At 39.1% G+C, this 21322-nt stretch overlaps 1 protein-coding gene across 1 annotated transcript; it reads left to right on the forward strand.

Moving 5' to 3' along the window:
• Positions 1-7279: 7279 nt before the first annotated feature.
• On the forward strand, positions 7280-14839 carry LOC135088143 (uncharacterized). Its single transcript, XM_063983026.1, has 3 exons — positions 7280-12590; positions 13701-13807; positions 14207-14839. The coding sequence occupies exons 1-3, from the start codon at positions 7280-7282 to the stop codon at positions 14837-14839; spliced, it is 6051 nt and encodes a 2016-aa protein (XP_063839096.1).
• Positions 14840-21322: the final 6483 nt, after the last annotated feature.

Below are 21322 nucleotides of genomic sequence, written 5' to 3' on the forward strand. Positions count from 1 at the left end.
TTAGAGATACGTTAAATCGTAACTTTTTGAACACAAAGCGGTTTCTCAATATTTGCCATATTAACGCTCAAAGTGTCCCCTCACATTATCCCGATCTCTTGGAAACTTTCACCGGTGAAAACCTTCATGCTGTCCTCGTATCGGAGAGCTGGCTCAAGCCATGCCTTGACTCCACATCCTACGCTCTCCCTGGTTTTATTTTAATTAGGAATGATCGGATTGGCAAGGGTGGTGGCGGTGTCGCCATATACTTGCGCAGCGACATCCCTCATAGGGTGTTGTGCATGTCGCCAGCTCCCTACAGTGCGTCCGCCGAGTTTCTCTTCGTCGAGATCAGTGTGAGGGGCATCAAGGCCGTCCTTGGAGTGGTGTATTGCCCTCCTGGTATCGATTACCTCTCCCAACTTGAATCCACCTTGGAACCCATTTGTACGGATTACACGCATCACGTGATCATGGGCGACTTCAACACCAATCTCCTTGTCAAATCTTCTTCTTCTACTAAGTTGTCATCACTCTTCACTTCCTTAAATCTGTCTATTCTTCCACTACAACCCACTCATCATAATATCGATTCCCCTGATACTTGGCTTGATCTAATTATCACCTCTTCCCCTGACTGTGTCATTGCGCATGGCCAATATGCTGCACCAGGCTTTTCACGCCATGACTTAGTTTTCGCGACCTATAGGCTCCACACCACCAAGCAAAAACCAACTACGGTGCTGATGCGTAACTTTGGCAAGGTGGATGCAGATGCCATTAAGCGCGATGCAGCATCGCTCGACTGGAGTCCGGTTCAGTCCGCGTCAACTGTAGATGATAAGGTGGCCTTATTTAATTCTAACTTGCTGTCTCTCTACGATGTGCATGCTCCGCTGCGACCTGTTAAACTTAAACATCTTCCTGCTCCTTGGATCTCGAGAGAAGTGCGTGCGGCGATGAACCGCCGTAATAGGGCTTTCCTCAACTTCAAACAAAATCGTTCTGACATAAACTGGTGTAAATATAAAGTTGCAAGAAACCGTTGCAATCAGATGGTGAGATCGGCCAGACGCGGTTATATCCATGATAACATTAATAACGCCTCGTCTGCGGATGTGTGGAAGTTCCTCAAAACACTGGGTATTGGCAAACGCCCTACCACACTTTCTCACTCTTCTTTCTCTTCTGATGAGCTAAACACCCACTTCTCCTCTGCTTCCACTTTGGATCCGCTCATCAGATCACAAACTATCAACGAGGTAACTTCCACAACTCTTCTACTTCCTGAAGTATTTATGTTTTCTGCTGTGTCTGGTGATGAGGTCAGGAAAATTATCCTCTCCATCAAATCCAAAGCCGTAGGTTTTGATGATATTAGCCGTACCATGATCCTTATCCTCCTCGAATTCCTTCTCCCTTTTATTACCCATATCATTAACTTTTCCTTATCCTCTGGTGTGTTTCCTCGCAACTGGTGCAAAGCCTTTGTAATCCCTCTACCCAAAATACCTAATCCTTCCACCTTAAATAATTTTAGGCCCATATCCATATTACCATTCCTCTCAAAAACCCTAGAGGCGGTTGTTCACTCCCAACTGTCCAAACTCACATTCACAAACAACCTCCTCAGTCCTTTCCAATCCGGTTTCCGTCCTGGCCACAGCACCAGCACTGCACTGCTCAAGGTGACGGAAGACATCAGAATGGGAATGGAACATGGCCAACTTACATTGCTTGTACTCATTGATTTCTCCAATGCCTTTAACACAGTTGACCATGAAGTCCTCCTATCGTTGTTATCCAGATACAATATGTCACCAGTTGTCATGGATTGGTTCGCTTCATACCTCTGCGGACGCCAACAGGCCGTACGCATAGATAAAACTACTTCCCACTGGCGTGACCTCGTGACCGGTGTTCCGCAGGGTGGTATACTTTCCCCTCTCCTTTTCTCTATTTTTATCAATTCCATCACCTTCGGTATTGGCTCGTCTCACCATCTGTATGCCGACGATCTTCAACTTTACCGACATTGCCGCTTTGACGAAATTGACCAGGCTGTACACCGCTTAAACGATGACCTTGAACATATCAGGGAATGGTCAAATCGTTACGGCGTTGCTGTTAATCCCAACAAATGCCAGGCGATAATAATCGGAAGCCAGCGACAACTCTGTCGTTTAAACATGGATAGTGTCTCAACTGTCACTTTTAATAGTGTGGACATACCATACTGTACTAGTGTTAAGAACCTTGGCCTATACCTTGACTCTACTCTTGGCTGGACGACTCAGGTCTCTGAGATTAGTCGGAAGGTCACTGCTACATTGCGTTCTCTTTGCAGATTAAAATATTTCCTTCCTGTCAAAACCAAGATTTTACTTGTCCACGCCCTAATTTTCCCGCTCATAGATTATGCTGATGTGTGTTATCCGGACCTTAATCAAGTTCTCCTTAACAAACTGGACCGCCTTCTCAACAATTGTATCCGGTTCATATTTTGTCTACGTAAGTATGACCACATCTCCTCCTACCGATCTGAGCTCAAATGGCTACCTGTTCCTCTACGGCGTAATGCCAGAATTCTCACTACACTTTTTACCATCTTAAACGACCCTAATGCTCCTTCCTATCTGAAATCTCAGTATACTCTTCTAAGTTCAACTCACGTAAGGCAACTTCGTTCCTCCAACAAACTTCTTCTTTCTACCCCATCCCACCGCACTGGTTTCCTCTCTAACTCATTCCTTCTCCAATCTATTCGCCTTTGGAACGCTCTTCCTGAGAACATTAGGCAGGCTCCCAGCAAGTTTGTGTTCAAATACTCTGTGCGCAAGCATTTCCTTGAACATATCTCGTCGTCTTGATCTCTCTTAAACCTTCTCGTTATCCACTGTATATTATGTATATGCATATATTTATGTAGGTATATATATATTTTGTATTAATTTATATTATAATATTTTATGTATTATATTAGATTTTATTTTTTTGTATTTGTACTATTTTGCACCGCCTACTTAAATTCTCTGTTTTGCTTAATTTTCTGGTTAGCTGGAAGAGAATGCCACATGGCATTAAGCTCGCCTGTTGTACCACTGTATTTTTATGTGTGCAATAAAGATTTTAAATAAAATAAAATAAATAAATAACTCCGTAATCTGCGTAATCGGGTTTTAATCTGATTAACGAGGTATAATGAAAACTTGAACATCCCTCATTAGAATACTTCTCGAGGAAAAGACGAAGGAATCGTGTTCACCCCTGGAGGCCGTTAGGGTTGTAACCCAAGTAGCATTTTACTCCATTTAAGAGTTCACATTTAGTTCCAATGTGTACTTAAAGCATTAGTACAGTTCACTTGTGATGTATAAGCTGTATTATTGCAATTAATTACACCTATACCTGTCTAAGGGACTTATAGGAGTGTAGACTAGTGTAGAGTTATACTTTTATACGATTGTTGGTGTTATAATACTCTAACAACTATCCTTTAGTCAGCCATCTGACTAAGAGCATTATAGGAGGGTAGAGATACGGCAACCGCTGTTTAACGGCCTACTTGTACGATGTTATAGAGCTAGCATTTTAATAGAACACACGTGGTCATTTATAAAGCCAAAGGCTGTTATGTTTACTTGTTTTAGACTGTTATACAGCTAGTAGCTGTAGTAGGACTTGTTTGTGATAATTAAAATAACCTTTTTTTACTATCTGTACAAAAGTGTTTCAATGGTTCGCATGTACACTGTAGGCTGTTAAAAGGACTATATGTGTTGTCCATTAACATCAATAGCAGTTTATTTGTCCACAAGTACTACTCTTATTTGCTTTAAGCTGAACATTAATGTGATATTCTATTACACATTTCCCCAAGCCTGTTTTTAGTTGTTCATGGTGGTTCTGTACATGATGCAGAGGAAAATATTATGCCTGAACCTGAAATTTCCCTTCAAAATATACAGATATCAGAGTGTGATGATTGCAGTTCTAGTGATAGTGAATACCATTTTGATTTGGACAATTGTTTAACCTTTCGCAAAAAAAATAAGAACATGGGCTATTGAAAATCGTATTCCTCATTCCGCTTTGAATAAATTGTCAAGCATAATAAACGAATTTAAACCGGGAACACTACCGTCTGATGCTTTAGGTATTCATACTTGACTATTAGTACCTGGGCTAGGCGATTTAACGGACATTAATAATTTTTATTGCGGATCTCTAAAATTTCAGTATTTGAAAGAATTAAAGATACACAATTGACCTGAACTAGGTACATCTTAAAGCTGTACATAAGTTCACATTAGAATAAATTTATAGACATTAGCGCTGTAGTGGTACAAATGTGGAAGTTCATATAGATAACAGCATTCTAACAGAACACATGTGAACCTAATATACGCTCACCGCATTAAATTGGAGTTATAACAGTTCACATAGCCGTATTTCATTTCCACCATTTTGTTCTACATAACCTAAAATATTTACCAAATAAATCTCCAAAATTAATGCAGATTTATCACAAAATTCGCAGATAGAGCGATTGAGTTTTGGTTTCATGTTATAATTAATTACCGTAATATAATTATAATGCCAATCCAATATCAAAAACTGAAAATTGTAGATTTCCTCTCAGCCAGTTTTAAATATTTTAAAATGAATATCGCGTTTTTACAGAGGCGCGTAAATATTTTAGCTGTAAATATGTATACATTTCACGATAAAGTTGCATTCCCAATGGCATTAACATTATTAAGTATTTAAAACCCGTGTTATTATTTGCATAAATGATTATCCGCCCGAGTTGTTTCCCTCTTGGCACTCACGTACAAATACCAAACTAATATTAAAATGTGGAAATAATTTAAGACACACGTGAACTTTAGGTAGCATTGGAGTACTTTTGTCGGACTTTATAACTTTGAAAGCTGTGCATTTAGCCACTTGTTACTCTTTATTATCCTCACGTACGTTGTATGGTTCACACTGCGTCCCATATACCTAGTGCCGTAAGTCAGCCTTAAGTACGATGTTACTACTTAAACTGCTATTATAATGCTATTATACTGCTAATGTACAGCCATAGTGAACTTAAGGCTGTCTAATTTGTGCCCAAACTGGTTCTATAAAAGCATTATAGCAAGCTATACAGCTCGTATACAGCTGACATACACAGCTTGTGGAGTACATGTGAACGACTATTGAACTCTTAAATGGAGTAAAATGCTACTTGGGAGTGTTCCGTATCAGGTAATTAGCTTTGGGTTTCAAGTAATTATTTGAACCAAACTGCTTTATTACGTAATTGTGTGAGTTTTAAAATTAATTACCAGTAGAAACTTTTTGACGTCACGATAATGTTTATGTCTAATCCAATGAGATGATTCAGTGACCAAATGATGAAAAAAAAAATGTTTTAATAAAAAAGTAGACACGGGTAACGTACGTTAAAACTAATTTGGCAGTTCTAAAACACAGAGGCAATACAATTTAATATTTATAGAGACAAAACATTAATTCACAGATTTCCATAATGAATTATTTTAATTTCGATGCATTCATCCACGTTTTAAAGCTAAAAATTTTATAATCTCAGTGGTCGTTTCAAATTTTACGACTCGTAAAAGTTTATAACCTTAAAATTGAGTTATAAAAAGACGAAGAAATATTCATTTTTAGGGTTCCGTACCTCATAAGGAAAAAACGGAACCCTTATAGGATCACTTTGTTGTCCGTCCGTCCGTCTGTCAAGACCCTTTATCTCAAGAACGCGTGAACGTATCAAGCTGAAATTCACATGAAATACTCAGGTCTATTGTCCCTTTAAGCTGTGAAAATATCAAACTTCTAAGCCAAGCCAATCAAAAGATACAGCCGATTATGTCGATATTTTCAACAAATTTTCGACACTCGCAAAGGAATCAAAACCTACAGGATACTTCCCGTAAACTCAGAATCTTGAAATTTGGCATAAAGCATTGTCATATAATGCAAATATAGGAAAAATTGCGAAAATTACATTTTTTTAGTTATATAATATAATAAAAATATTTTAATAAAATGAAACTTACTACCTTATTTCTCACGAACGAATAAAGGTATCAAATTGAAATTTATACCAAATACCTAGATCTATTGTCCCTTTAAGAAGTAAAAAAATCAAACTTCTAAGTTAACGCGATCAAAAGATACAGCAGTTTATACCGACACCTTAGACGAATTTCCGTCACACGCTAGGGAATCAAAACCTACAAGGTACTTCCTGTGAACTCAGAATCTTGAAATTCGGCATGAAGCAACGTTATATAGTACAGATAAAGGAAAAATTGCGAAAATGATAAATTTGAAGTTATATAAAATTTAAAATATTATTTTTGCTTACATGACATAAAATATTTTTTTAATAATTATAAACTTACTACCTACCCTTTTTCACATGAACGCGTAGAGATATTAAAGTTGAAATTCATATCAAACACTTCTTAAATCTAATTGCCTCTAAACTGTGAGAAATTCTAAATCAACGCAAAAATTCAAAACGCTGAGGTAGGTACCTACCTATAATGCAAATATAGGAAAAATAAATAAATAAAAAATAATCATACCGCATATTTTGAAATTCGCCACTACTCGCAACGGAATCAAGTAAGTAATTTGTGTACGGGCAAGCACGTACATTACGCCGCATCATCAATATTTTGACCTACTTTGTAAATACGCGTCAATTACTTTTTGTACAAATCACTTCAGTTCGTTCGCATACATCATACCATTAAGTCGCGCGTTCTCACCTTACCATCAAAATCCATATCTAGCGTATCAGTTTAGAATACAAGTTATTTTTACCTCACAAACACTTCTATCATTCCAAATCAACCCTATCAAATCATATATACGGCAACCCCGTACATTGGTCCTTCGAGCAACCGTGGCGGGACCTCTAACGCGTTCTTCAGTGACTTGAATACGTGTCAGTGAGTTTCCGTGTGCGGCCTATCACGTGTCCAAAACTTCATCACTGCGCTATCAAGTGTGCAGCAGATCAACACCATCAATACTGTGCAATCAAGCACAGCCTACTCGGTACCCGGCAATCAAATTTCGGCGTCCCGAGGCGATCAACGGCCGTGCGTGACGTAACAAGCAGCGTCCGCATAGCTACAACGGCAGGAGGAGCATCAGCATCTCCACTGCCACACCAGCCGCATCAGCATCGGCATACCAAAAACAACGGGCAGTATCTTCAATCCAAGTAAGATCAGTCCTTTTTACTTACATCTATCGACCAACAATGTCTTCCATCAGCGATATTCTTACTACTCTACAACAACTATCATCAGCTATTGAAAACGTGTATTCCAATTTCAAAAAAGACGGGTCAGATAGAAAAAATGCAGGATATATCAAGCGTAGATTGGATACTCTGGACAGTTATTGGTTCGAGTATGACAAAAACTACAGAATGTTATCACAGCTAGATTTAGATGAATCAAGTAGAAATCAAATAGATCAAGAGTATGTACAAGAAAAAGAGAGATTCGATATCATTAGAGCTGGAATCCAGAACTATCAGACATCAAAAGAGTCTCCTGTCGTCTCTCGACCTGAGACACCATTATTAAAACCTCCAACATTTGTGGCTCCTGATCCGAGTGAGTCACACATCAGTCTCAAAACCGCTACCAAAACATCCTCTTCTGCATCAAGTAGAACAGAAGAGGTGTTAAAGAAACAGCAGAGCAATTTTAAAGCACTTCAACGAACTATAAACAAAATAAACATAGCATCAATAACAGAAAAGTGGGAGTTTGAGGATCTACTACGCATTCTCAACACTCGTTGGGGCGTTATTGACGCTCTACATTGGGAGTTAGATAGCGAACTTAACGGGTCAAACAAGCAGTATGAGGAAGCCTTTGCGTATTATGAACAAGAATACGACAACATCAAAAAGGCCATAAACAAAAAAATGTGGTCTGTAGCACATCAAGAAAAATCCACTCCAAGATTAGAAGTACCATCTTTCAGTGGAAGCTACCTAAACTGGGTCTCTTTCAAAGACCTTTTTACTGAAACGATCCACAACAATCCTTCAATGTCAGCCGCGCAAAAGATGCAGTATCTAAAAACAAAAGTGAAAGGAGAAGCCGAAAAGCTAATCCAACACTTACACGTCAGTTCTGACAACTACACCGTCTGTTGGGACATTCTCAATCAGAGATACAACAATAAAAAACTTATATTTACATCTCATGTAAATATCCTAATGAACATCCCGGTTGCGCATCAACAAACTGCAGCGCATCTTAAACGTATTCACGATAATACTCTGGAATGTCTCAACGCCATAAAAAATTTGGGAATTGACATCAGCTCGTGGGATCCTCTTCTTGTGCATATTTTAACACAAAAATTGGATACCCAATCATATACAGATTACGTGGAGTCTGTAAACGACCCTAGAGAACTACCAACACTTGAGGAATTATTACATTTCTTAGAAACCAAATTTACCATACTGGAATCAGCGCGTAGAAAACAAGATAACGTCATACCAAAAAATCAAGCATCAAATCAGGGGTCAAAGTATCAAAGTAATAATCAATTCAAACATTCATTTTCTACAAACACCAAAATAATTCCGCAACCTACCTACAACACTAAAGTAGTGTCATCAAAAAACACCAAGTGTTCGTTGTGCAATAACGAACACGGCATTTTTTTCTGTCCAAAATTTTTAGAAATGCCACCCTATAATAGACTCAAGACCGTAAACAGATTAAACCTGTGTCCTAATTGCCTCAATGGACACCATGGAAAACCATGTTTATCAGATTATGTTTGTCGCGAGTGCAATAAAGACCACAATAGCTTGCTACATGCCGCGTTTTCGCAATCGCCACGCTCGACAACAGACACCGGAACGGGGGCTGCGGGCGCGCGAGGGGGAAACGCCAGCAAAAGTGCTAACGCTGGAATTCAAGTCGGCGACAGCTCGCAAGCGACACATGCATGGGTTAATGAACCCGTCCAAGTTCTACTTCCAACTGCATTGATCAAAATACAAGCCAATGACGGTACAGATCACATCATGCGAGCCTTACTAGACCAAGGCTCACAAACATCTTTAATAACAGAACATGCAGCCCAGCTCCTTAAATTACCTAGAACGAGATGCAAGGGAATCGTTTCAGGTATAGGAGACAAGGAGAGCAACTGCAAGGGTGTCATCAGTGTAAGGTTTTCATCAATGGTCAGTGACTTTACATTTGAAACTGATGCTCTTATAATGAAACAACTTATCAAACACTTACCAAATCAAACATTCACCAAACCAGATTGGTCGTACCTACATCATATAAGACTGGCCGACCCTGAATTCCATTTAAGCCGGCCGGTAGATATTTTGCTAGGTGCCGACGTATACTCAACTATCCTAATGGATGGTATCTGCAGAGCAAGTTCATCCCTCCCGACAGCTCAACAGACACAGCTCGGGTGGATTCTGAGCGGCAACGCAAAAACTTTTCAATGCAACGTCGTTCTACAGAACATAGATGAAATTCAGAAGTTTTGGGAGATAGAGGAGGTAGCTGAACAATCAGAGCTATCCTCCGAAGATCAGCAATGCATCGACTTCTATCAGTCAACCACACAAAGAAGGGAAGACGGAAGATACGAAGTTTGTTTACCATTGAAACCAAATTATCAGGAGAAATTAGGGCATTCAAGATCAAAAGCCATAGCACAATTTTACAGATTAGAACAAAAGTTATCAAAAGACAAAAATATCGATCAAGAATATAAGTTATTCATAAACGAGTACATTTCGCTCGGACACATGATACCTGCTGACGACAACATTCCTCGCCTTACATGTCATTTACCTCACCATTGCGTCATACGCGAACAATCGACTACAACAAAATTACGAGTTGTATTCAATGCCTCCAATAAAACATCATCAGGACTAAGTTTGAATGACGTAATGTGCCGAGGACCAAATCTCCAACAGGACATTCAGAACCTCATCATCAAGTGGAGACAACATCGTTTCGCGTTTACAGCTGATCTCGAAAAGATGTTTAGACAAATCTGGCTGAGTGAAAAAGACCAAGACTTGCAGAGGATCATGTGGCGTGATCATCCTACAGATCAGCTTAGGGAGTACAAATTATCCACTGTTACTTACGGGACGAAAGCAGCGCCATTTCTTGCCATGATGACGCTTAAACAGCTGGCTCAGGATGAAAGGCCGAACTTTCAAAATAGTTCAGCTCCAAGCGTCCTCGAGGAGTCCTTCTACATGGATGACCTAATCCATGGTTCACATTCGCTAGAAGCAGCTAAGCAATTGCAAAACGATATGATCAATCTTTTAAAATCAGGAGGATTCCATCTACGAAAATGGAAGTCCAATGCACCTGAACTTCTGGAAGGTGTACATGCTGACCAGAAACCTCAAGATTTTGACTTTAAACAAGCAGAATCCACAAAAACTTTAGGGCTCGGATGGAATCCCGAACAAGACCATTTCATCTTTCAACCACAGATTCCCATATCAGCATCAAAAATTACTAAGAGATCACTGTTGTCAGACATATCAAAGATATTTGATCCCTTAGGCTGGCTCGCGCCCCTCACAATAAAGCTGAAAATACTATTTCAAGATGTATGGAAGGCGAATGTTGAGTGGGACGAATCAGTATCATCAGATATCAGCGAAAAGTGGATAAAGATCAAATCAGAAATAGACATCATCAACCAATATCAAATACCGCGGTGGCTGCAAACGAAACACAGAGATCGCATTGAACTACATGGTTTTTGTGACGCAAGCAAGAAAGCTTACGCATGCGTCATTTATTGTAAAATAATAAAACCAAACAATGAATCATCAGTAACATTAGTTGCGGGGAAAACAAAATTAGTCCCACTCAACAAAACTACGTCACTGCCTCGTTTAGAGCTTTGTGGGGCAGTATTACTATCAAAACTTACTAATAAAGTCAAAGAATGCCTAAGTAATCACCTCATCACCGTCTATGGCTGGGTCGATTCCATGGTAGTACTAGGTTGGCTCAATGGTGACGCAGATAGATGGAAACCTTTTGTTGCCAACCGAGTTAAACAAGTCGTGTCGTCGATGGACCCCAGTTGTTGGCAATATATCAAATCAGAGGAGAACCCTGCCGACTGCGCCAGCAGAGGCCTGACCCCATCACAGCTCAAGGATCACTCTCTGTGGTGGCAAGGCCCTACGTGGCTTAAATCAATAAATACCTACAAACCAAAAGATGAAGAGAAGCAATCATATATCACTAATCAGGACCTGAAACAAACCAAACAAGTTAATGTAACACAAATATCAACAGGAAGTGAGATCATAGAACAGATGTTAGAGAAGCAAAGCTCATTAACAAAAGCAACAAGAATATTAGCATGGATACTGAGATTAAAAAGCAAAGAACAGAAGCAGAAATATTTAACATCAAAGGAGTTAAGAGAAGCAAGACTACTAATAGTAAAACATATACAGCACAAAGAATTTCCTGAGGAAATAATCAATTTATCTAACAACCAAAGTGTAAACAAGAAAAGCAAAATATATAATTTATATCCTACGTTAGACGAAAACAACATATTACGCGTCGGTGGTCGACTCAGAACTGCAAACATGAATTCTGAGATGAAGCATCCGGCTATCATACCAAGCCGTACCAGACTGGCAGATCTTATCATAGATCAAGCGCATGAATCCACATTCCATGGTGGGGCCCGCCTGACTACGGCTTTCATACGTCAAAGGTATTGGCTCCTTGGCGGAAACAATGCCACTAAAAAACGTTTACGACTATGTGTCAAGTGCAGGAAGCATAGTCCTAGTCAACAACATCAACTCATGGGTGACTTACCTTCATCAAGAACAAATCCTTCACGCCCTTTCTATCACTGCGGAGTAGACTACACAGGTCATGTAGCTATTAAAGCAAGTAAGGGTCGTGGGATCAAAACCACCAAAGGATATGTAGCAGTTTTTGTTTGCATGTCCACCAAGGCTGTACACCTGGAGCTGGTCTCAGATTTAACGGCCTCCGCATTCCTTGCAGCATTACGCAGAATGACGGCCCGGAGAGGAGTTCCAGGTCACATCTACAGCGACCAAGGTACCAACTTCATAGGAGCTAACAACATTCTACAGCAAGAATTAGCACAGCTACAAAGCTCCTTCAATCAAGAATTCATGACAGAGGTAGCTAATATGGGCATAGAATGGCATTTTAACGCGCCGTCTTGGCCATCCGCAGGTGGTCTATGGGAAGCCGCAGTAAAAAGCCTAAAATACCATATGAAGCGAGTGATCGGCGAGCAGAAGCTGACATTCGAAGAATTTACCACTATTCTCACTCAATTAGAAGGCTGCCTTAATTCTCGCCCTCTCTGTCCACTCACAGAAGATCCAGACGAACTAGATTATTTGACACCTTCTCATTTCTTATCTAGTGGACCTTCTTTAATCATTTATGATACTGAAACAGACTTGCGAACAAGATGGCATCTCACACAAAAGATATTCAATGACATCTGGAGCCGCTGGCGCAGTGAGTATCTTACTCAACTCTCAACAAGGAGTAAATGGAGACAGCCAGTAACTAACATTCAATTGAACGAATTCGTTATAATCAAAGATGACAACTTACCAGCAGGAAAGTGGGCTTTAGGTCGTGTTGTACAGCTACACCCTGGAGCGGACGGCTATACAAGAGTCGTCACCCTTAAAACAAAAAATGGGTTCATCAAGCGGCCCATAATCAAACTATCCATTTTACCAGTACATCAAGAGGAAAAACAAATCTCTAAAACAGAGAAACAAGAAACAGAACAAGTAGAGAAATCACCTACATCATGCAAAAAGAAGTCATTTTTTACGACAATGTACTTATCTTTAATGCTACTTTTGTTTTTCGTTTCGCCGATCAGCTGTTCATACAATATAACTTCATTACCTAATAACAACAGTTTATTCTTCGATCACATTTCAAACGTCAATTTGATACGAGACGACTGGCGCCTCATCGTCTACTATGACACACAACCTTATCAAGATGGAAATGAAGCGCTAGCAAAATACATGAAGTACCTAGAAGATTTATGTTCAAGGATCCCTATTCAAGCATACTGTTATGGGATCGTATTACAGTTTCGTCATGAGGTGACTGAACTGCAACATTATAATAACATATTAATGAGTCACAACCACAACATCAATGAACCCACAGGACATCGACGACGACGTGGTCTAATTGACGGTGTTGGCTCTATTGCAAATACCCTTTTTGGAGTCTTAGATCAAAATTTTGCAGAAAAATACGAACAAGACATTGACCTTATCAGAAAAAATCAAAAACATTTGGCAGCACTTTGGAAAAATCAGACTTCAGTAGTCGAGGCGGAGTTCAATCTACTGAAACGAACAGAAAACATCATTGACCAAAATCACAAATTAATTAACAAGAAATTCAATGCTATAGAACAATCAGTAAATCAGATCAAGAACGAAATCCAAAATGTTTCTATCATCAATGAATTTATAACAACTTCTATAATGGCCAATAACATCTTATTCCGTTTAAAGGACATTCAGCAGACCTTACTAGATACTATCACCAATATCTACAATGGAAAATTCAATTTTCATCTGCTTCCACCAGACCAGTTGAGACAAGAACTCAGCGTCATCGCCGGACAGCTTCCGAAGGACCTGTCTATACCTATCAACAACTTTGGAGACCTATCAGAGATTTACAACCTCTTAAAAGTCAGAGCAAGGATCACAAACAATTACATCATATTTGAAATAAAAATCCCTCTAGTCAGTGGCGATTTATACGAAGTTTTAAAAATCATACCTATTCCTCACTTAACAACAAGTAATCAAGTAGCGGTCGTAGTACCGATAGCAAATTACGTCGCTATCAACTTGAATAAAGATGCGTTTTTTACCGTGACTGATCAAGAGTTAAAGTCCTGCTTGCAAAGGAACTCCCAAACGATGCTATGTCACATCAAGAGACCAATATTTCACATTACCGATGATCAAAACTTTTGTGAACGTTTGCCTACAACAAAACACTGCAAAACAATCACAAGTCCATGCACCAACAGATGGGAACAGCTGAATAAAATCAATTCATATTTATATTTTTGCTGCGAACAGTGCTTATTAAAGCTCCTATGCGACGATCAAGTTTCAGCGATACAAATGACTCACTCGGGATTCTTTAATGTCGACCGAGGTTGTACTATCAAATCAGCTGACTTCTTTGTCTACTCACATAGGCAAGATGTCAGCAAAATTAGTATACACTCTAAAATTGCTTCACCAGATATTTCACCAATAAATCATCTGATCAATGTCTCAATACCACACATTATTATATCTACCAATCAATCAGATCAGATAGATCACAATATGAAACTTCAGAAGATCGAAGAAAGCATAAAAACCATGAAAGAAAGTCCAGCTTTGTATGACGGAGTATCCTTTCATGACGTTCATCACTATGCGGCCATATTGGTCGGCATCATCGGAGTCGCCGGCGTCGTGTGGGCGTGGCGGCGCTGCAGGCGCGCGGGAGCGAGCGCCGCGCCGGCCCCAGCGGCGGCGCCTGCGCCGCTCCCAGCTCCGCGAGACAGTGTGCAAAGTGTTCAGTGTAGTGCGTCTAATGATGTTTATAGTGTAGTGCGCGAAGTTCCTAATACAAGTGCGCGAGTGTTAAAACAAAACAAGTGCTCGTCCCCTGTAGTGCTTCGGTCCGTGTTCAGTATTTCGGATGAGCGCAAAAATTAGTATATGTATAGAAGTAAAATTGTCAATCACCTTGTAATTCATTACAACACTAACACTGGAAAACACATAGCATAATTAGCATAAGCAACAAATTGTCTCACCCTTGTAATCATATCAGCATCTCATTACTCCTACTAACCTCATCTTTCTCGCCCGGGAATATGTACGGGCAAGCACGTACATTACGCCGCATCATCAATATTTTGACCTACTTTGTAAATACGCGTCAATTACTTTTTGTACAAATCACTTCAGTTCGTTCGCATACATCATACCATTAAGTCGCGCGTTCTCACCTTACCATCAAAATCATAGAATACAAGTTATTTTTACCTCACAAACACTTCTATCATTCCAAATCAACCCCATCAAATCATATATACGGCAACCCCGTACATTGGATTTAATACGTCATAAATTGTAAACCGCTACGTTTGTACGGCGGAACCCTCGGTGTGCGAGCCCGACTCGCACTTGGCCGGTTTTTAAGATCATTGCTGGCTTCTTGACTTGTCCAAGTAATTTCTTAATTTCTTTAACGTCCTTTCCTATTTTCACAGTTATTAATTTGTATTTTTTATATTAATCTTAGCCCGTATTTTCAATACTACGCATTCAGTAATTAAGGAAATAAGGTATTACCTTTAATTAACTGAACTGAGTACACAATTTTGTAATATACGAGTATTTAAGCTTTGTTCTTACAAAGTCAAAGTTTCTTTGTTCAAGAAGTCAGAATGGATGACTCTTATATTTGAGTTGGAAGTTAATTAATGATCTCGCTCTATTTATTCAAGTCTGAAGAAGCGTTTTATCTGTACTATTACAATTTTTAACTTAAGTTTGTTTTATGATGAAAAGATTAGTTGGTATTACTAGTATTACTTAATAGGGAAAGATAGAGAAAGCTTGTTTAAAAATAGCCAAATTAAGAAGAGTTTGCATTATTTTTCATCTGCAATATGTCTTTTAAAACTGAAATAAACCCACGGAACGCAACTGGAATTTTTCAACAAGTTTATCTCTCGTTAGCCCAGTAGTGTCGTGGAATGCGTCTTGAAATTCGAAAGTGCAAAGAAAAATAGTTTCATGCGCTCTACAGTGGAAAATAAGATGCATTCGGGCCGTGTGAACGTCGGAGGAGTTTTCCGCACTGTGAACGCAGATCTACGGGGTGTAATTTGGTAATTCATATTTATGAATTTGAACTTTACAGTTAGATGTAGAATGTACATATTCGTTTGTAGTTTAGTCGAAATGGAAGTGGAATTTATAGTTAATAAAAAATTGGTTTGGTTTATTTGGAACATTTTAACATTTGGGTATTTTTTTTTAAATCCTACAACCGAGGCTATACATAAAAGGATAGAAGTAATATATTTTTACAAAGAGGCTTTTAAAAAACGCTTTTACACTATCGAAATTGACACGTACCTACAACTACATACTAAATATAAAATTCCGTAGTGCTTCCACCTCAGCACTATAACGTTATTCTAAATTATTCTCATAAATATTTGTAAAACTTGAACAGAAATAACTACGACAGGTATTTAAGCGGTAGATTTAAAGTTACTTCAGTAAAATGATTATTAATTTAAGCTTAAGTAAAATCTAGTCCAACGGAGAAGTAAGCGAAACCACAGAATAATAATAAGTACTACTTACAGAAGTTTTACTTCGCGAAGGTATTTAAAAAAATGTATGCTCAATGTCATTAACAATATGGTGTAATTTAGCTTGTCTCAAGAGTCAAGCAAGTTTGTCAGAAGTTTTGTTGACAAACGTCAGTGATCGGTACTGCGCCGAAGCTATAGGGCTGACTTCGGTAAAATGATGTGACGTGAGGTGCCAATCTGCAGAAAATGGCGGAGGAAATACATGATTTAGCATGAATTATCATGAATAATATTAACTACTTATTTACCTCTCAGTGTCTTCAGGCAACTTAAAAAAGTACATTCTGTGTTTTTATTATTATTTAGGCAGTTAAATACTTCACAGTATTTAGTACACCATTTTCTTTATTTTTTTCCATCATACACAAGAATACGCGTGCGTGAGTCAATGTTCGCTCGTATGTGAGGCCTTGTCGAATAGTACTCTTGTAGGGGGCAATCGTGCGTGTTTTGTTTTCGATGTAAACTCGCGGAGATGAACAGGCCTGGCGAAACTCAAAACTTTTCAGACAAAATACTTGTTAAACCTGTATGTGTACTTATTGAATAAAATAAAATAGTTGTTCAAATATTTCAATATTGAAATACCATCTATCGTTTGTTGCTGGCAGCTTAGGATGTTCTTTTTAATAAGTTATTTTAAAAGAAAATAAAGAAAAGTAATCAGAAAAAAATTGTAGGCAACATTTCATTTTCCACTAATACGAAATTCTGGGGCCCAGAGCTATAACTCCGCGGTTGTGAGTGTTTGCTTTCTAGGGAGGTAACTGGCGAAAGCACAACGCATTTCAATCGAGTAACCTTAACTGTTATTATTTTCACCTACATTATTACACTGTAGCATCTAATTTGGTTGAAATAAATGGGGGTTTGATGGGTTAGCCCATAAGTGGTCGCATAAGACCGTGAAAGAATTGATTTCTATTATTGAGTCTCGATTCACGGAGCTTGAAGGGTTAAATGTTGATTTCATTAGATGGAAAAGAAAGAAACATGTTTTAAGCAATCTATTTCATTTTATATATGGGAGAAAATAAAATAAAAAGCGAGAGTGATTGAAAATAACGTTGTATTTAAAATTTAAATACATATAAGTATTTAATTATATTATTTATTATAGTTATAAATCATATAAAATGATGTTTATATATTTATATTTAATAACATTTTGTTATTCAACCAAATATTCTATGTATCAAGTAATGAAGAATGTTCACTAATTTTGTTTTTTAGCTTTCTGTATTCTCTGTTAAAAATAAAAAATACACGTGAAAGAATTATTTCGATACGTCAATTAGTTTCCAAGATATTGAATTTTAAAAGTGCGGGCGGCGGCCGGCCCGCCATTTTATGCGCGTGACGTCATATTACAACGACTGGCTCATATTTGTATGGGTGGAATCTTGCAAACTGAATTAAGACCCACTTCCAGGCAACCGATTAAGCTGAAATTTCGCAAACACATGTGATTTGGATGACCATGCAATATTATGATGACATGGAGCTGATCTGATGATGGAGCTGGAAGGTGGCCATAGGAACTCTATAATAAAACGACTTAAATGCATCGAGTTTGGGCTCTTTCGTTTTGTATTGATGATTATTTTAATTCTATATAGTAATCGGGGTCTAATGATGGAGCTGGAAGGTAATTCGCAATAAAACGACACAATCGCATCAAGTTTGGGTTTGGTTCAATTTTAATTTCTGTGATGGGTCTGGGTGTTAATATGTATAATAAGTTTGTATTTACAAAAAAAATTATTTAAGTATGTTTATATCCGTTTTCTAGTGAGCGGACGCTGTGAATGTACGTCACACGGGGTCACGTGACCGTCGGCGGGACTCAATATTTAAGCGAACTTTGAATGCCTATAAAATCATAACTACTGGGTATTTTTGAATGAAATAAAAACTAATGTATTTGTAAATGTAAAAGCTTAACTGTAACATAGGTTTCAAGTGATTTTGCATACCTAGTAACATTCTCAATTATAATATAACAACAGTATTGCATTACATAATACAATTAGTTGACCTGACGAGCTCCGTCCGGGCCCGCAGTCGGCCAACAACTGACCGCCTTTTTTTTTTTTTTTTTTTTTTTTTTTTCTTTGAAGGGACGCGCACTGGTAGCTTGAGGAGCTTTTCCAGCTTCACCGGGCAGAGTGGCGAGTACAGAAGGTACTCTAGCCGTTTGGCGATCGTCGGTGCGCGTGCCGACGAGGCCGAGTGTGGGCTTCGCGTAGCGAAGCCCAGGCTCGTCCGCGTCGGTCGCAGACCGACGTTCGCGATCGGGCCGTATCGAGCGCATAAGGCGCCCGATCAGTGGCGAACCCAACTAGAGGGTTGCCCACCGCGGTGTTGGACCAAAGTCCAGCCTACGGCGGGCTCACTCTAGTGGGCCCGATCGAGGGGACTACGGACGCGGCCTGAGGGCGCCACGGTAGGCTCGGACCTCGGCTCAGGCCGTGTCCGGGGGACGGATAGGGGAGAACCGGCCCGGTTACATGTCTGTACCGTCCGAAATGGAAAGCAGGGCCTCGTACTCGCCGGCGAGTACGGTGTAACGAGCTACTGTGTTGTGGAGTAGTTGGCGTGCTTAAGGCAGTGATGTCTGTGTTCAGAAATTCGGTAATAGGATCGTCCGGGTCGTCTAGGACATGCCTAGGTCGTCGGTATTGGGCAGCGACATCTTTCTGGGGTGTATACGTGGCGGCGCTAACGATAAGAGGGTTCTTGTGGTTGATCGCTTTATCAAAGTAGCGGCGAGAGGCTTCTTTCATAAAGTGATCAATCGATGGGATCTCGAAATCTCTATGGAGATTCGTGTTACGCACGAACCACGGGGCATCCGCGGCTCGGCGTAAGAATTTGTTTTGGAGGGTGCTCGGCGTAAGAATTTGTTTTGGAGGGTTGACCGCCTCTGCGCGCTGCAGGCGCTTTTATAATACGACACAAACAAGCGGCAAGGCAAGGTGGGGAGAACACGTAATGCTTTTTGTCGTTGGAATAACAAGTCGTTTGTAAACTCCTTGTTTAAATTTAAATTAAGATATATTTTTTTAATAAAATAAATTAATCTCCCACATATAAAGGACTAAGTAATATAAACAACTGCATGCAGGAAGATTTAATGAAGGCTACTGACAACGCCACTTTTGTGGCGGAGTTTTGGGCTGACGCTGTGTAGGTTTGTTGTCGACACGACAAGAAGAAGAAGGACTAAGTTAGTATATTATGGGGGGAAATACTAAGCTATTATCTACAATGTAATCAACACCATAAGTTGAGCACAATAAGTCACTTACTTCTTTTTTGGCTGGTTTTTAATTCAATAAGAAAAACTTTACTGCACCTGTTTTTATTGTGGCGGAGGCGAGAAGCCTGTTTTATTCCTTACTTCAACAATTCGCCTTATTAAATTACTTTCCGATGTAAAATTACTTCTTGCATTTTAAATGAAGTTTGCAGTATAATATCGCCGGAGAAAGATCTAATAAAGGTTTTATTTTAGTTGTGTTGCAATGTTTTTACAGCGCTTTGTGTTTCAGGAATTTTGCCTTTTTATTTTTGTACCCGCAATTATATTGGAGATCGGTGTTGCCCAGAACGAAACATAATTGGGTTTTAAAAAGAAAACATTCTTGTCATTTCGATTGAGTTATCAAGTCTGATAAGAACACGCATACTACCGAAAAAGTAAGTAGGTAAATATCGCAAAAATATTCTTAACAAATAACAATATACAACAAAAAACCAGGAGTAACCTAAACCTAGTTGTTTCTGGCTACACTTAAGAATAAGAATAGCTTCATTGATGTACCTAAATGCACTGTAACATTTTATATTGAAATCCTGACTTCTAAACTACACTACACATGAATTACAGCGGTGGGAATAGGATCTAGCTAGAGGATGACTATTTGTTTGAGACTGATTGAAAATTAGAGTAGAGTAGTCCCACAGGACTGGGACTGAGTGAGGACTCTCAATAATTAAGTTTGGCCATCTGTGTCCAGAATGTGCCAGTGTTTCGGACTATATCATATAGCAACTGATATGGTGAGAGAGTCGCATAAAAATATGACACGAAATTTAGCATCGCAAAGTATCTAGCAAGGATGATTAAAGGGCCCCATAAAAATGTATTATTGATAAACTCATAACTCAATTCGCAACTGATTTAGGCAAATCCTTTTGTCTAGCTAGGTAGTTCCGCAAAGCTGAGTTTCTGGAGTGGTAATGGCAGCTACAACGTTTTCCGACTTCTTGAACAATTTCCTTTTGACGTTTCATATTGCTGACTCGTCAAAGGGATGGGAATTTTGAATGTTTGCTGTTTCATTTACTGTAGCATCTCCTGACTTCAAGGGAATTTCACAATCAACTTTTCTGTCAACGGTTGAAACTCGCACTAAAATGAATTACTGTGAGATCCGAGAGCTTGGTACCTTCTTCAGACTTGTGATATATCACATATTATAAAGTATGAACTTTGTTTTAATATTTTGCTGTGAAATTTTATCGTTATAGGTGTGCCATGATGAGGGGATCAAAGAAAACTCAATGATTTTATAAAGTCATTCAAATGTCGTAAAAAGTTCGAAAGTAGTTGTCAACTCACTCAAATAAATTCAACGATTTAAATGAAGCATTTACCTCGTAAGTGCTTTGTTTGCGAGCTTCCTCATTAACACCACTAAACCCTTTATCCCGCAAATAGCTTGCAAGTCACGTGACATATCGTCTCAGTTGATTTGCGCCGCAGTCGCGTAGCGTCAATATTTGGCGGCGTGCAAAC

This window comes from Ostrinia nubilalis, chromosome 3 (assembly GCF_963855985.1).
Source record: "Ostrinia nubilalis chromosome 3, ilOstNubi1.1, whole genome shotgun sequence".
In the NCBI taxonomy this organism is placed as follows: domain Eukaryota; kingdom Metazoa; phylum Arthropoda; class Insecta; order Lepidoptera; family Crambidae; genus Ostrinia; species Ostrinia nubilalis.

Bases quoted from the DNA above. Each gene is read 5' to 3' on its own strand.
- LOC135088143 (XM_063983026.1), top strand. From the start codon at position 7,280: ATGTCTTCCATCAGCGATATTCTTACTACTCTACAACAACTATCATCA. The intron at 12,591-13,700 runs GTGAGTATCTTA...TGCTTCCACCAG, and splicing joins CATCTGGAGCCGCTGGCGCA to ACCAGTTGAGACAAGAACTC. The intron at 13,808-14,206 runs GTCAGAGCAAGG...TGCTGCGAACAG, and splicing joins AGATTTACAACCTCTTAAAA to TGCTTATTAAAGCTCCTATG.